Source organism: Mercenaria mercenaria, chromosome 6 (assembly GCF_021730395.1).
Source record: "Mercenaria mercenaria strain notata chromosome 6, MADL_Memer_1, whole genome shotgun sequence".
Lineage (NCBI taxonomy): Eukaryota > Metazoa > Mollusca > Bivalvia > Venerida > Veneridae > Mercenaria > Mercenaria mercenaria.
Window position 1 is genome coordinate 57,316,338 of NC_069366.1, and position 13,896 is coordinate 57,330,233.

General features: G+C 36.1%; 2 protein-coding genes across 2 annotated transcripts in view; one reads left to right on the forward strand and one right to left on the reverse strand.

The window, feature by feature from the left end:
- LOC123548809 (N-acyl-phosphatidylethanolamine-hydrolyzing phospholipase D-like) overlaps positions 1 to 13,896 on the reverse strand; it is a 115,241-nt gene that overhangs the window by 45,533 nt on the left and 55,812 nt on the right. The gene's annotated exons all lie outside the window — the stretch shown is intronic.
- LOC123548812 (zinc finger and BTB domain-containing protein 24-like) lies at positions 682 to 7,952 on the forward strand. Its single transcript, XM_045336363.2, has 2 exons — positions 682 to 1,091; positions 5,485 to 7,952. The coding sequence occupies exons 1-2, from the start codon at positions 698 to 700 to the stop codon at positions 7,092 to 7,094; spliced, it is 2,004 nt and encodes a 667-aa protein (XP_045192298.2). The 5' UTR covers positions 682 to 697; the 3' UTR covers positions 7,095 to 7,952.

Below are 13,896 nucleotides of genomic sequence, written 5' to 3' on the forward strand. Positions count from 1 at the left end.
TGAACATACAAAGTAATTAGTAGATCTATACATAGAGCTCCAAAGCCGGCTACCATTCTCAGGCCTCAGTCAAACGGCAGCATGTCAATAGATGCGATCAGCTGTTTAGACCAGGCATATCATATAAAAAACGACATCTTTCTCTCTGGGTAAGACAAGCCTAGATTAAGCCATTTTCACAGGGCGAAATGTAACATTAATGTAGATATTTCCCATTTAAAACAGATGCAGGCAATAATTTCATGGCAGAACTTTTGTTTTCAACAAAAAATTCAACAAATGCTTTCCCAGATTTTCACTGAAAGGACGAGTTAAACTGAAAGGCATAAGTGTGTGGGTAATAGCAGAATAACCTACGGCATACGCTGGACGACAGATAAGATAAGATAAATGCCGCATTCCAGTCCCCGTATCAGTTGTTCCAGTTTAGACGTAGTATATAGGGGCTATCACTGAGTAATTAGAATCTATATATACTATATTTATTGTTTGTTTTTTTTTGTTGTGTCAGGTCATATATGGCCCATTTTCTGATCTTAACTGTCACTTCACGCTGTGTTTCAGGAAAGTCAGCACGAAGTCAACAAGTCACGATCCCTCACCTAACGCGAGGCAAACTGCACCGTATAAAGATAGATGACGAAGAGTATGGTAATGTAATAAACCAATCAAGTTTGTCTTATTATTCACATCCAAAATGGAGTCAAACGAAAGTTTGCAAGGACACTTTCAAGATTGCAAACTGGTTTCCTCAATTTTAGAAGCTTTGAATGACCAGAGATTGTCGTCAAAGTTGTGTGACGTTATACTGAAAATTTCAGATGAACAGATTTATGCCCATTCTAACGTGTTGGCGTCGGCAAGTCCATATTTTGACTCGTTGTTCAGTGGACAAGATTTGCCGAGGGCCTTTTCTCAAAAAACGCCTCAAATTATTGAAATTCATATCGACGGTCCTTCAGATCCAGGCTACATATTAGCTGTTCAAAAGGTTGTCGACTTCATGTACACTAGCCATATTCAGCTTGACGATGGTGTTCTTATCCAGGTATTGGAGATTGCCAGAATTATGCAGATGGCTAGCATAATAGGTAAACATCTGAATTCAATGCCAAAAGTACATATTCAAAGACGTGGAGGGGTTGAAATTTGAAAAAAATATGAATTTATATCATGGATAATAAAACAAGGGGGATATACAGGAAAGGTAGACATGTCTAGGAAAGTGGTATCCTTCGATCATCTGTTTTGACGCTCATGAGTTTTGACGCCCTTATTTATTTTGCTGTCAAATAGGTATAAGTGACCTTTTATGATGCCAAATTACACACGTTTGCAAAGCAGGCAATATTCATAATTTTAACAGGTCCAAAACATTGCGGAATGATACTTATTTCACTTGGGTATTGATTACATTTTACTCGGACTTTATCATAGACTCCCTGTGTAAAATCTCAAACTTTTAACTAAAATAAAGGTATCAAATCGATATAATATTTCAATGAAACTTCAAAGTTTTGTTGTTTGTAGCATCATCTGGGGCATGTGCAGTGAAAAATCTTAATTTGATTTCTAAAATAGTGTGATATTTATTTCTAAATTCACTACATGTTCATTGTAAATATACTTCGTTATACCCAAGTGGAAATTGGCAGGTACTCGAAAATGCAGCTCTCTGATTGGTCAGTTAGAACCCCTAATGTATTGTGATGTCATGATAAAATTATGAATTTTACCTTGCTCAAATAAAACATTAATGCATTCAACAGATTTACCGTAAGGTTATATTATTTTTTCGTACTTTGGTGTATTTATATGTCTTTTTAATAATGCAAAATTCTCCAATCTTTTAAAAACCTAATTCTTACAGAAGCAACTGGTCAGGAATTCAGATCTTGGTTTTCTCTTTCCCCCAGCTATTTTTCAAAGTCACAAGACAGTTCTTTGACTGAAATTTTGAGAGCTGTAAGAAAGGGTTATATATTTTTGTGTCCTCACTGTTTTGATAATGAATGACTGCTATTAACAATATGTAAAGTGAATAAAAAAGATCATATTTTACAAAGAAATAGTAAAAAGGTCACTTAAAAAGATTAATATTAATTTGTTTATTGTCCTTTTAAGTTTCAGGTCTCGACTGCATTCACATAGAATTATACCAGCCAAATATGATTTTGGCCATATAGGCTCCAGAAAAGTGAAGTTTTGGTGAAGAGAGCCAGCCAATCAAAAGGCGTCATTTCTCATGAGCCTTAAAAATATGGATGCCTCGATGGTCAGTCAGCAATAATACAAATATTGACACCTATTTGCCCACAAAATTCACAAAACAAGAATAAAATAAAGGGAGACATGCCATAGTTTATAACAACACTATTTATTTGTTTAATTTATCTATATTAATAATGAAATACATGTTAAGACTGCTTAAGGGCGTCAAAACTAATGACTTTAGGATATATTTACAGATCTTATCTGTAAACTTACAGATTTTTCAGTTTATAAATTTACAGATCAAGTGTTTAAAAAGTGCTAAAATTATAACATTCAGTCATTTCTTTTGACTTTGATTTTTCTGAAATTGTCAAAAAATCAAAGTAAAAAAAAATGGCTGAAACTCACAAAATGTAATTACCTTAATTTATGCATTCTGTAAATAAACCAATTAATTTTAAGCTGCAGTTTTGAGAATAACTGTAATTTCATCAGTTTTTATACACACAACCTGTAAATTTATATATCGACAATTCTGGATATTCATAGATTTTCTGTCAGTGGTCAAATTTAACAATAGTTCGTACTAGCTGAAATTAGCTAGTGCCCTTTTTGATCACTAGCTAAAATGAAAAGTTACCGGCTAAAGTTAATAATATTTAATTACTCTATTGATATTTTTCTGGCCAAAACTTACTGACTGATCTCCGTTAGTAGCCAGTGTCAAACAAAAATATTTTCTATTAGCTTAAAATAGCTTGTGCCATTTTTGTTGAACAATAAAATATCATAAACATAAATGATAACATTCCTTTCATGAAGAAAAATGTGTACCTTCAAAACAATTGAACTTTGTTATAGCTCTGAAGACATTTGCTTGTTATATTATTGACCAGCTGAAATTAGCTAGTACATTTCAAACCCACTAGCTATTTTAAAATTCCACTAGCATTTAGCTTGTATGCTTGTCTAAATTTGAACCCTGTCTGTAAATTTACAGATAATCTGTAAATATACCACTTTTCAAGACCTGATTGAACTATTAGAAGGTAGTAAGAATTGAAAGGGGGTTAGTCCCCCAGCCTTTTAACAGCTTAAGAATTGCTTTGTAAGAATGTACTTTTGAAAAGTCAGGGGTCAACATTTAATTAACGTTTGTCCAGTTGTCCGCGACAGAATGTTACCCACAACAAAATCTTCGACGAGTTAGATATTGGGTCATCTGGGGTCAAAAACTAGGTCACCAGGTCAAATCAAAGGAAAAGCTTGTTAACACTCTAGAGGTCACAACTTTGGCCCAATCTTAATGAAGCTTGGTCAGAATGTTAATTTCAATAAAATCTTGGACGAGTTTGATATTGGGTCATCTGGGGTCAAAAACTAGGTCGCCAAGTCAAATCAAAGGAAAAGCTTGTTAACACTCTAGAGGCCACATTTATGACTCTATCTTCATGCAACTTGGCCAGAATGTTAATCTTGTTGATCTTTAGATCCAGTTCAAATCTGGGTCATGTGGGGTCAGAAACTAGGTCACCAGGTCAAATCAAAGGAAAAGCTTGTTAACACTCTGGAGGCCACATTTATGGCAATATCTCTGTGAAACTTGGTCAGAATGTTAGGTTAAGATCAAATCTGGGTCAAGTGTGGTCAAAAACTAGGTCACCAGGTCAAATATCAAAGGAAAACTTGTTAACACCCTAGAGACTACATTTATGACTTCATCTTCATGAATCTTAGTCAGAAAGTTAACTTTGATGATCTTTAGGTCAAGTTAGAATCTTGGTCATGTGGGGTCAAAAACTAGGTCACCTGGTCAAATCAAAGAAAAAGCTAGTTAACACTCAAGAGGCCAAATTTATGACCATATCTTAAGAAATTTGGTCAGAATATTAATCTTAAGGATCTTTAGGTCAAGTTCCAATCTGGGTCAGGTGGGGTCAAAAACTAGGTCACCAGCTCAAATCAAAGTAAAAGTTTGTTAACACTCTACAGGCCACATTCATGACAGTATCTCTATGAAACTTAATCAGAATGTTGGTCTTGATGACCTCTAGGTCAAGTTCGAATCTGGATCAATAATTATGTCACCAGGTCAAAAAATCAAAGGAAAAACTTGTTAACACTCTAGAGGTCACATTTAAGACTGTATCTTCATGAATCTTGGTCAGAATGTTAACCTTGATGATCTTTAGGTCAAGTTCGAATCTGGGTCAGGTGGGGTCGAAACCAGGTTACCAAGTCAAATCAAAGGAAAAGCTAGTTAACTCTCTAGAGGCACATTTATGACTTATCGTACATGAATCTTGGTCAGAATTTAACCTTATGTTCAGGGTTCGAACTTGGATCAAAATATGTCACCTGGTCAAATCAAAGGAAAAGCTTGTTAACATCTAGAGGTCACATTTAATGACTTGTATCTTCATGAAACTTGGTCAAAATGTTAATCTTTATGATCTTAAAGTCAAGTTCGAATCTGCGTCATGTGGGGTCAAAAACTAGGTCACTGGGTCATATCAAAGGAAAAGCTAGTAAACACTCTTTTATGACCATATCTTAATGACACTTGGTCAGAATGTTAATCTTGATGATCTGATCTTTAGGTCAATAGGTCAGGTGAACGATACAGGGCCTTTAGGGCCCTCTTGTTTAAATTATACATGAAGCAATGGGAAGATTGGAGGGAGTAAGAACTGAAAGGAGTTGAATCCCTGGCTTTTCAGAAGTAAGAATTACTTTGTAAGAATGTAATTTTGTAAGTCATGTGGAGAACTTTAAAAAATTTAAAATTTGATTATTGATGTGTATATAAAGATAAAGCACAGTCACAGCTTCATACAAACAATAATTCATATGACTGAAGAGTCTTCTAACACGCTATTATTGTTTAGTCACTTCAAAATGATTTTAAATTTATGTTGTAAGAGATTTTTATAGTAACATTTAAGGCGTTTCTTCAGACAGAAAGATTTGGATATTTCTGTTTTCTGCATGTTTGGTGGACATAGCGAGATACATTGGGAGATTTCACAAACTTCTAGTCTACTCATGCAGATTAATTATAATAAACTGTATCTTATCAAATCAACTATTTTATTGTAAAACAGACTGTTGTTAAAAGATAAATGTGTGTCAAACTCTTCAATGAAATATTATATTTCAGAATAAGAAATTTTGGCATATTTGGTTCAATGAAATATTTTATTTGGCATAAACAAATTAATGTACGTCACTATTGCTTAATATCTTTATTTATTTTTGCCTGTGTTTCAGATTTCTGTGACCTGTACCAGCAAGGGTGTTTTTCTTGTGTCATTGGTGAGCCACAAAAGTTGAAGCAAACTTGTGACACATTTACTCAAACTAGTGATGGAACAGTTAAAACTGGAAAAGAACTCATTATTTACAGAGAAAATGGGACAGATGAGAAATGGATTTTCAAGAAAGATTTAAATAGCAAAGTAATAGTATTGAATGAAAGGGATGGCTTAAAACGTAAAAGAGGCAGACCTAGAAAAAAACCAGTAGATGATACTTTATTTGATAACAAGGCAGATCTTGGTTCAGTTACAGGTGATCAGATTACAGGTGAAAGGCAGTCTGAAAATGAAAATGATAAGCGAAATAATGAAGTACCAGTTGAAGAAAGCACTAATGAATTACGGACAAAACCACTGCAAGAAAAACCTTTAAGAGTAAGTAAACATGGTAGAATAATAAAGCCAAGGAAGTTTTCCGATGACATGGTAAGCTTTGTTAAGGAAGAGCCTTTAAGTGATGTTGAAATTGAAAACGGTAAAATAATTAATGGTGATTTTGTAAGAAATATAGAAGAAAATGCAGATATAGAAAACATTGTTGTGAAAGTTGAAAGTGAACAAGTAAAAAAATTTGCATGCGAACTTTGTGAATTTACGACACAAAATATGAAAGATTTTAATGAGCATAACAGGGACCATTTACATGCAGAAAAGAAGTGTAGTTACTGTGGTTGGGTCTCGGAGAATCCAGATGTTACTGATGAAGATTTCAATGAGCATGTTAATAATCATAAAGGTTCAGAAATGTATTTCTGTACTTTCTGTCCGCAAAGGTTTAACACTAAAGCTAAATTATACCAGCATTTGCCGAAGCATTCAAAAACCAAACCATATGGCTGTGATATTTGTGGAGCCGGCTTTAAGTGGAAACATGCCTTAAAGGCCCACATGACAGTTCATAAAGATTCTAAGGATTATCTCTGTGATATTTGCGGGTTTGCCACAGCGCATAAAACTCAACTGAAAGCTCATCATTTAATTCATACGGGTAATACATTCAAATGTCCAGAACCAGACTGCGAATACCAGTCCACCAAGCGCAGTAATTTGAAACTTCACATGATGACTCATTCTCGTGAAAAGCCGCACCAGTGTGAATTTTGCGGACAGTCATTCTCACTAGTGAAAAATATGAAACGTCACATGTTACTGCATACTAACGATCGTCCTTTTAGATGTGAAAATTGTAGTTTCAGTACAACCAGATTTGATAAACTGAAAGAGCACTATTTCAAGCAGCATCAAATTGGCGAAAAGCCAAAAAAGAAATTTAGATTGACGGAATACCTCAAAATGCAAGAAATGGTAGAAAGTATGGAAGATGGGCAGCTGAAAGGTGAACAAATAGAGACAGATGTTCTAAATATAGGAGAAGATATGGAGACTATAGAGCTGCAAGTGACTGAAGACACAAATGGGCTAGCCACCACACAGATTGTCAATGTAACAAGTTCCACTGGAGAAGCAATACCTATAGCAATAACTCAGAATGGTGGAGAGATTTCTTATGAAATCCAGCAATTCCCTGTGCAAATTGTCACACAAGAAATTGTGACAGAATGAATTGTTTGGAAAAGTAGTCCCATATTTATGTACCAAAGCACTGTTATTTCTTTTGTAAACATTTCAGGTAACCCTTGAAAGTATCCTCTTTAATACTATAGTATTAGAACGGTTTGGATTTCATACTTTTACATCATACATGTTGTATGGTTGCAGATATGTATAGAATTTTGTTCTGTTTCCAGTAAGAATCTGAGCTGTCAAAACTTACATTGTTGTATGCTATTCACTCAGTTTATCCATATCCGTTCAGATTTACCTGTAGCAAGCAACTCAGTTAGATTTACTAAATATGTCTTAGCACATGCTTATGTGATGGGATTTACTACACATATGCATACACATAGACATTGAAGTATTGAAATGGCGGTGCTCTGTTGTTAATGAGGTCAAGGTCAGGTGATGACTGTGTTCACAGGTGATGGTATATGCATCAGCAGTTCATTTTTTGCTCAACTTTTATAAAAGAATTCATTTTAAAAGAATAGCATTTTAAATTTGCAAAGACCTGTTTTGCCTCATATGAGACTCGTTATACAATTGCAGATGCAATATTTACTTGCAGTAGGTCAAAAACACTACATAATTATCGTATTTATAGTATTTGATTACATTTATAGACATCGGTTTAAGTAAGATTTTCCTTTTGCATAGGACTTATTCATTTGACAACTTTTTATGCCCCCCTTCGAAGAAGGGTATATTGTTTTTATATTGAATTTATGGAACAGTTTGGATTCGATTCCCTCATGATTCTGATCACCCAATCGAGCATGCTCATACAGTTTCAATAATTCAAATAAGCATTTATTAATGGAGATCGTATGAAATATCATGATAATATACGCGTTTAATTAGCATGTTTTTTTTTTGATCACGTTAGGAAAAGCCGGTAGCCTGGTCGGGCTTGTATCTGTGGAAAATTGGACTCACCAGTGTGTCGATGTGTCAGCATCCCGATTTGGTTAAGCATGTAAGCTGGTATCTCAGTAACCACTTGTGGAAATGGATTGGATTTTCACCCACCTATTTACTGTGATAAATTGACTTACATTGCACAGGTTCCGTAACCCTATTTTGCTTTTTAGCTCACCTGAGCCAAAGGCTCGTGGTAAGCTTTTGTGACCGTTCAATGTCCGTTGGCCGTCGTGTGACTGTCAACATTTTCTGAAAAAAATCTTCTTCTAGAAAACCACTGGGCAGAATTACACTAAACTTCACAGGAATGATCCTTAGGTGGTTCCCTTTCAAAATCTTTCAAAGAATTGAATTCCATGCAGAACTCTGGTTGCATTGGCAACCGAAAGGAAAAACTTTTAAAATCTTCTTGTCCAAAACCGCAATGCTTAGAGCCTTGATATTTGGCATGTGACATCATCTAATGGTCCTCTATGAAGATTAATCAAATTGTGCCCCTGGGGTGAAAAGAGGCCCCGCCCCGGGGGTCACAAGTTTTACATAGACATAATTATATAGGAAAAAACTTTAAATATCTTCTTGTCTAAAACCACAAGACCTTGGCCTTTCATATTTGGTATGTAGCATTGCCTTGTGGTCCTCTACCAGAATTGTTCAAATTATAACCCTTTGGGTGAAAAGAGGCCCCGCCCTGGGGGATCTCAAGTTTTACATAGACTTAGGTAGGAAAAAATACCTTCTTGTCTGAAAGTTCAAGGTCTAGGCCTTTGATATTTGTTATGTATTATTACCTAGTGGATCTCTAACAAGGTTGTTCAAATTATGCCCCTGGGGGTAAAAAGAGGCCCTGCCCTGGGGGTCACTTGTTATATGAGTTATATAGGAAAAAATACTACAAAAATTTTCAGATCATATTTTCTAGACTCTGACTGTTTAATTATAATTACCTGATTAGGGGTCACTTGACTGTGATCTTGACCTACTGACCTACTTTCTTGTTTTTAAGATACAGCCTTGAAATTTGGATGGCATATACAGTTTTGCACACTGATCTTAAAACTGGCTTTCAGTGACCATGAATGTGACCTATTGACCTACTTTCTGGTATTTTAGCATCAGTTTGCCATTTGAAACATGTGGCTCATATTACTCAGGTGAGTGATTCAGGGTCATTATGACCCTCTTCTTTACAAAATTATGCCCCTTTTTCATCTTGGCAAGTTTCATGTTGTGGCAGAATCAAATGAGTTTCCCAATCACACTTTTTTTGCTATCTGGTTTTTAGCTCACGTAGTGACAAGATGAGCTTTTGTGACCATCCGTCTTCCATCTGTCGTCGTCCACAATTTCTTGTGAGCACAATAGAGACCACATTTTGCAATTGATATTAATCAAACTTGCACACAACTTGTATTGGCATAATATTTCAATTCCTTTTGGAAACTGGCCAGATTCAGTCATTGGTCCACAAACTTGCACAGAATGTTTATCTTGATGATTCCTAGACCAAATTTGAAACTTGGTCATGTGGGGTCAAAAACTAGGTTACCTGCACAAATCAAAGGAAAAGCTTGTTAACACTCTGGAGGCCATACTTATGACCCTGTCTTCATGAAACTTGGTAAAAATGCTTATCTTGATGCTTCCTAGGCCAAGGTGAAACTGATTCATGTGGGGTAAAAAGCTAGGTCACCACTCAAATCAAAGGAAAAGCTTGTTAACACTGTGGAGGCCACATTAATGACCCTATCTTCATGAAACATGGTCAGAATGTTTATCTTGATGATTCCAAGACCAGGTTTAACAGGTAAGCGATATAGGATCATCATGACCATTTTTAACTCACCTGAGCACGAAGTGCTCGAAGGTGAGCTTTTGTGATCGCCCTGTGTCCGTCGTCTGTCGTCAACAATTTGACTGTTAACACTCTAGAGGTTACAATTTTGGCCCAATCTTAATGAAACTTGGTCAGAATGTTACCCTCAATAAAATCTTGGATGAGTTCGATATTGGGTCATCTGGGGTCAAAAACTAGGTCACTAGGTCAAATCAAAGGAAAAGCTTGTTAACATTCGAGAGGTCACAATTTTGGCCTAATTTTAATGAAACTTGATCAGAATGTTACTCTCAATAAAATCTTGGACGAGCTTGATATTGGGTCATCTGGGGTCAAAAACTAGGTCACCAGGTCAAATCAAAGGAAAAGCTAGTTTACACTGTAGAGGCCACATTTATGATCATATCTTAATGAAATTTAGTCAGAATGTTAGTCTTGAGGCTGTATAGGTCAAGTTTGAATCTGGTTCAGGTGGGGTCAAAAAGTAGGTCACTAGGTCAAATCAAAGGAAAAGCTTGTTAACACTCTAGAGGCCACATTTATGACTGTATCTTTATGAAACTTAGTCAGAATGTTAATCTTGATAATCTTTAGGTCAAGTTCGAACATGGGTCATGTCAGGTCAAAAACTAGGTCACTGAGTCAAATCAAAGGTAAAGCTTGTTAACACTGTAGAGGCCTCATTTATGACTGTATCTTTATGAAACTTGGTCAAATTGGTAATCTTGATATTCTCAAGGTCCAGTTTAAATCTGGGTCATGTAGGATCAAAAACTAGGTCACCAGGTCAAATCAAACGAAAAGCTAGTTTACACTGTAGAGGCCATATTTATGACCATATCTTAATGAAACTAGGTCAGAATGTTTATCTTGATGATCTATAGGTCAAATTCAAATCTGGGTCAGGTGGGGTCAAAAACTAGGTCACTAGGTCAAATCAAAGGAAAAGCTTGACACTCTAGAGGCCACATTTTTGACAGTATCTTTATGAAACTTGGTCAGAACGGTAATCTTGATGATTTCAAGATCCAGTTTGAATCTGTGTCATGTCAGGTCAAAAAATTGGTCACTAGGTCAAATTAAAAGAAAAGCTAGTTTACACTTTAGAGGCCACATTTATACCATATCTTAATGAAACTTGGTCAGAATGTTAATCTTGATGGTCTTTAGGTCAATAGGTCAGGTGAGCGATACAGGGCCTTCATGGCCCTCTTGTTTGTTTTTAGCTCACCTGAGCATGAAGTGCTCAAGGTGAGCTTATGTGAACGCCCTGTGTCCATCTTTGTCCGTCCGTCTGTCGTCGACAATTTGACTGTTAACACTCTAGAGGTCACAATTTTGGCCTTATCTTAATGAAACTTGGTCAGAGTGTTACCCTCAATAAAATCTTGGATGAGTTCGATATTGGGTCATCTTGGGTTAAAAACTAGGTCACCAGGTCAAATCAGAGGAAAAGCTTGTTAACACTCTAGAGGTCACAATTATGGCCCAATCTTAATGAAAGTTGGTCAGAATGTTGCCCTCAATAAAATCTTGGACGAGTTCGATATTGGATCATCTTGGGTCAAAAACCAGGTCACCAGGTCAGATCAAAGGAAAAGCTTGTTAACCATGGTTCGCACAGGCCATGAAAAGTCCTTGAATTTGATTCCTACTCCTTGAAAACTACTTGAATTTTGTAACAGTCAGAAACTACTCAATATTAACTGACTGGTTGTTTGCTACCACAATGTTACTACTGTCCACCCGTGTCAAACTGCTTTTATTGTGCACTGGTAAGGATTCAAACAATTTCCGTGACATCAAGTTTATGGAATTTCCTGTATCCAATAATGCTGATATTTCCCTGTGATGAAACTGAACTTGTAAATAAAGGAAGTTATTATCATTATGTTGATTAGAATTGGTCAAGTAATCCAAATCACAAGAATCACACATTTCACCATGTTCATGTTTCAAATCTCGCGAATGACTGTATCGTTTTATTGGTGATTTACTGCGTTGCCGCATTTTACCAAATGACCTCTTGAGCGATCGCAGTCTCCTTCCCTCAGGCATATGAAGTTTCCCTGTTCCTGGTTTCTGCTGGATCCGTCATATGGATATCTGGTTGCACACTGACGGGCCTCATGGCCAAACTGGCGACATAACTGACATAGCAAATCTGGATCTGATGTACCCCGAGCACAGTTGCAATATTTTGCAATGTGTCCTGCACCACCACGTGTTGCATAATTTGGAATTATTTCTTGGTTTGTTTGTGTTGATATTCGTAAGAGAGTCTAATCTTCTCGTTAGCTCTTCAATTTTGCTTTTAATACTTGAAAAATTAGCTGCTGCTACTGTTGGTTGTGAAAGGGCCAAAATTAGCTATTTTGACCTTGTCTGCACCATAGCAGCTTTATGATTTGAATTTTACCAAACTGGCACACAACTTGTATCACCATAAGATCTTGGTTCCTTTCTTGAACTGGCCAGATTCCATTATGGGTTCCAGAGTTATGGCCCCTGAAAGGGCCAGAATTAGCTATTTTGATCTTGTCTGCACAATAGCAGCTTATTAACCAGGTTTTCAACGAAAACCTGGTATTAGATTGGGTAAATGTCGGTCAGGGTGGGCGGTGCGGCGGCTGCGGCGGCGTCAAAACTGGTGTTTCCGGTCAATAACTTTTGTTTCGGTAGATATAGATATTTTAATAAACTTGGTATGTATGTTGCTTATATCAAGTCAAAGGTGGGATTGAATTTGGGGTTTGGGGTCAAGGTCAAGGTCACTGTTACTTAAATAAGAAAAGGGTTTCCGGTCAACTAACTTTTGTTTCGTAAGATATTTTAATAAACTTGGTATGTATGGTAGCTTATTTCAAGACAAAGGCTGGGATTGATTTTGGGTTTCATGGGGTCAAGGTCAAAGGTCACTGTTACTTAAAATAGAAAAAGGGTTTCCCGTCATAACTTTCGTTGCGGTTAAGGTATTGAATAAAACTGGTATGTATGTGCTTATATCAAGACAAAGGCTTGGCATTGATTTTGGGTTTCTGGGTCAAGGTCAAGGTACTGTTACTTTAAATAGAAATGGGTTTCCAGTCAAAACTGTAACTTAGGAATTGAGCTATCTGATGAAACTTGGTGTATAGTAAACTTATATAAAGTTGTAGCTTGGGATGATTTTGGGGTTTCTGGGATCAAAGGTCAAGGTCATTGGTTACTAAAATAGGGTTAGGGTTAGGTTAGGGTTAGGGTTGCATATTTCTACATGCATGAGGATTTGATGAAAGTTGGCACAATTGTTCACCATCATGAGACAATGTGTCATTGGCAAGAACCAGGTCCCTAGGTCTAAGGTCAAGGTCAAGAGGTTCAAAGGATACACAGAATGAAAACTTTGTCCGGAGCATTTTTCTTCTGCATTGATGGATTTTGAAGTAACTTAGTACAATTTATACACCATCATGAGACGAAGTGTCTTGCGAGTTCCTTCTTTAGATTCACTTCCTTTGTTGTTATCATAAATAGCTTATATTGTAACTTTTTCATTATGTTAGACGTAGGAAAAATCAGAACCAACTTTTCTGTTAGTCAACATGCATGTTACATCCATATTTTGAGGTGTATTTTGACCATCTCTCCTGGTAAGGATTCTGTGTGGACTTAAAAAAATTTTCTTTGTATTTTTTTTTTTTTTTTAAGATATCAGTTCCCTAGTTGTTACTGATTAAATAACTTATATTGTAACTTTTTTATTCTGACCGTAGGGAAAAACCATGACCACTTTTCTGTGGTACACATGTTGTTACTTTCTAATTTTGTTAGTTTATTTAAGGTATCTCTACCTGGTAAGAGTTTTTTTGTGGATTAGGAAAAACAAAGAATTACAATGACTATTTACAACCACAAAATGTTAAATTACATCTGCAAATCGGTGCTAGAGTCCAAAGAATTTGCCTGTGACGGGCGTATATTGTGACATTCTGGCACTCTGTTTATTCTTCTGAAAAGTGTGAATACCTGTTTGTGGCATTGCCGCGTTTCTTGTTTATGATTTGA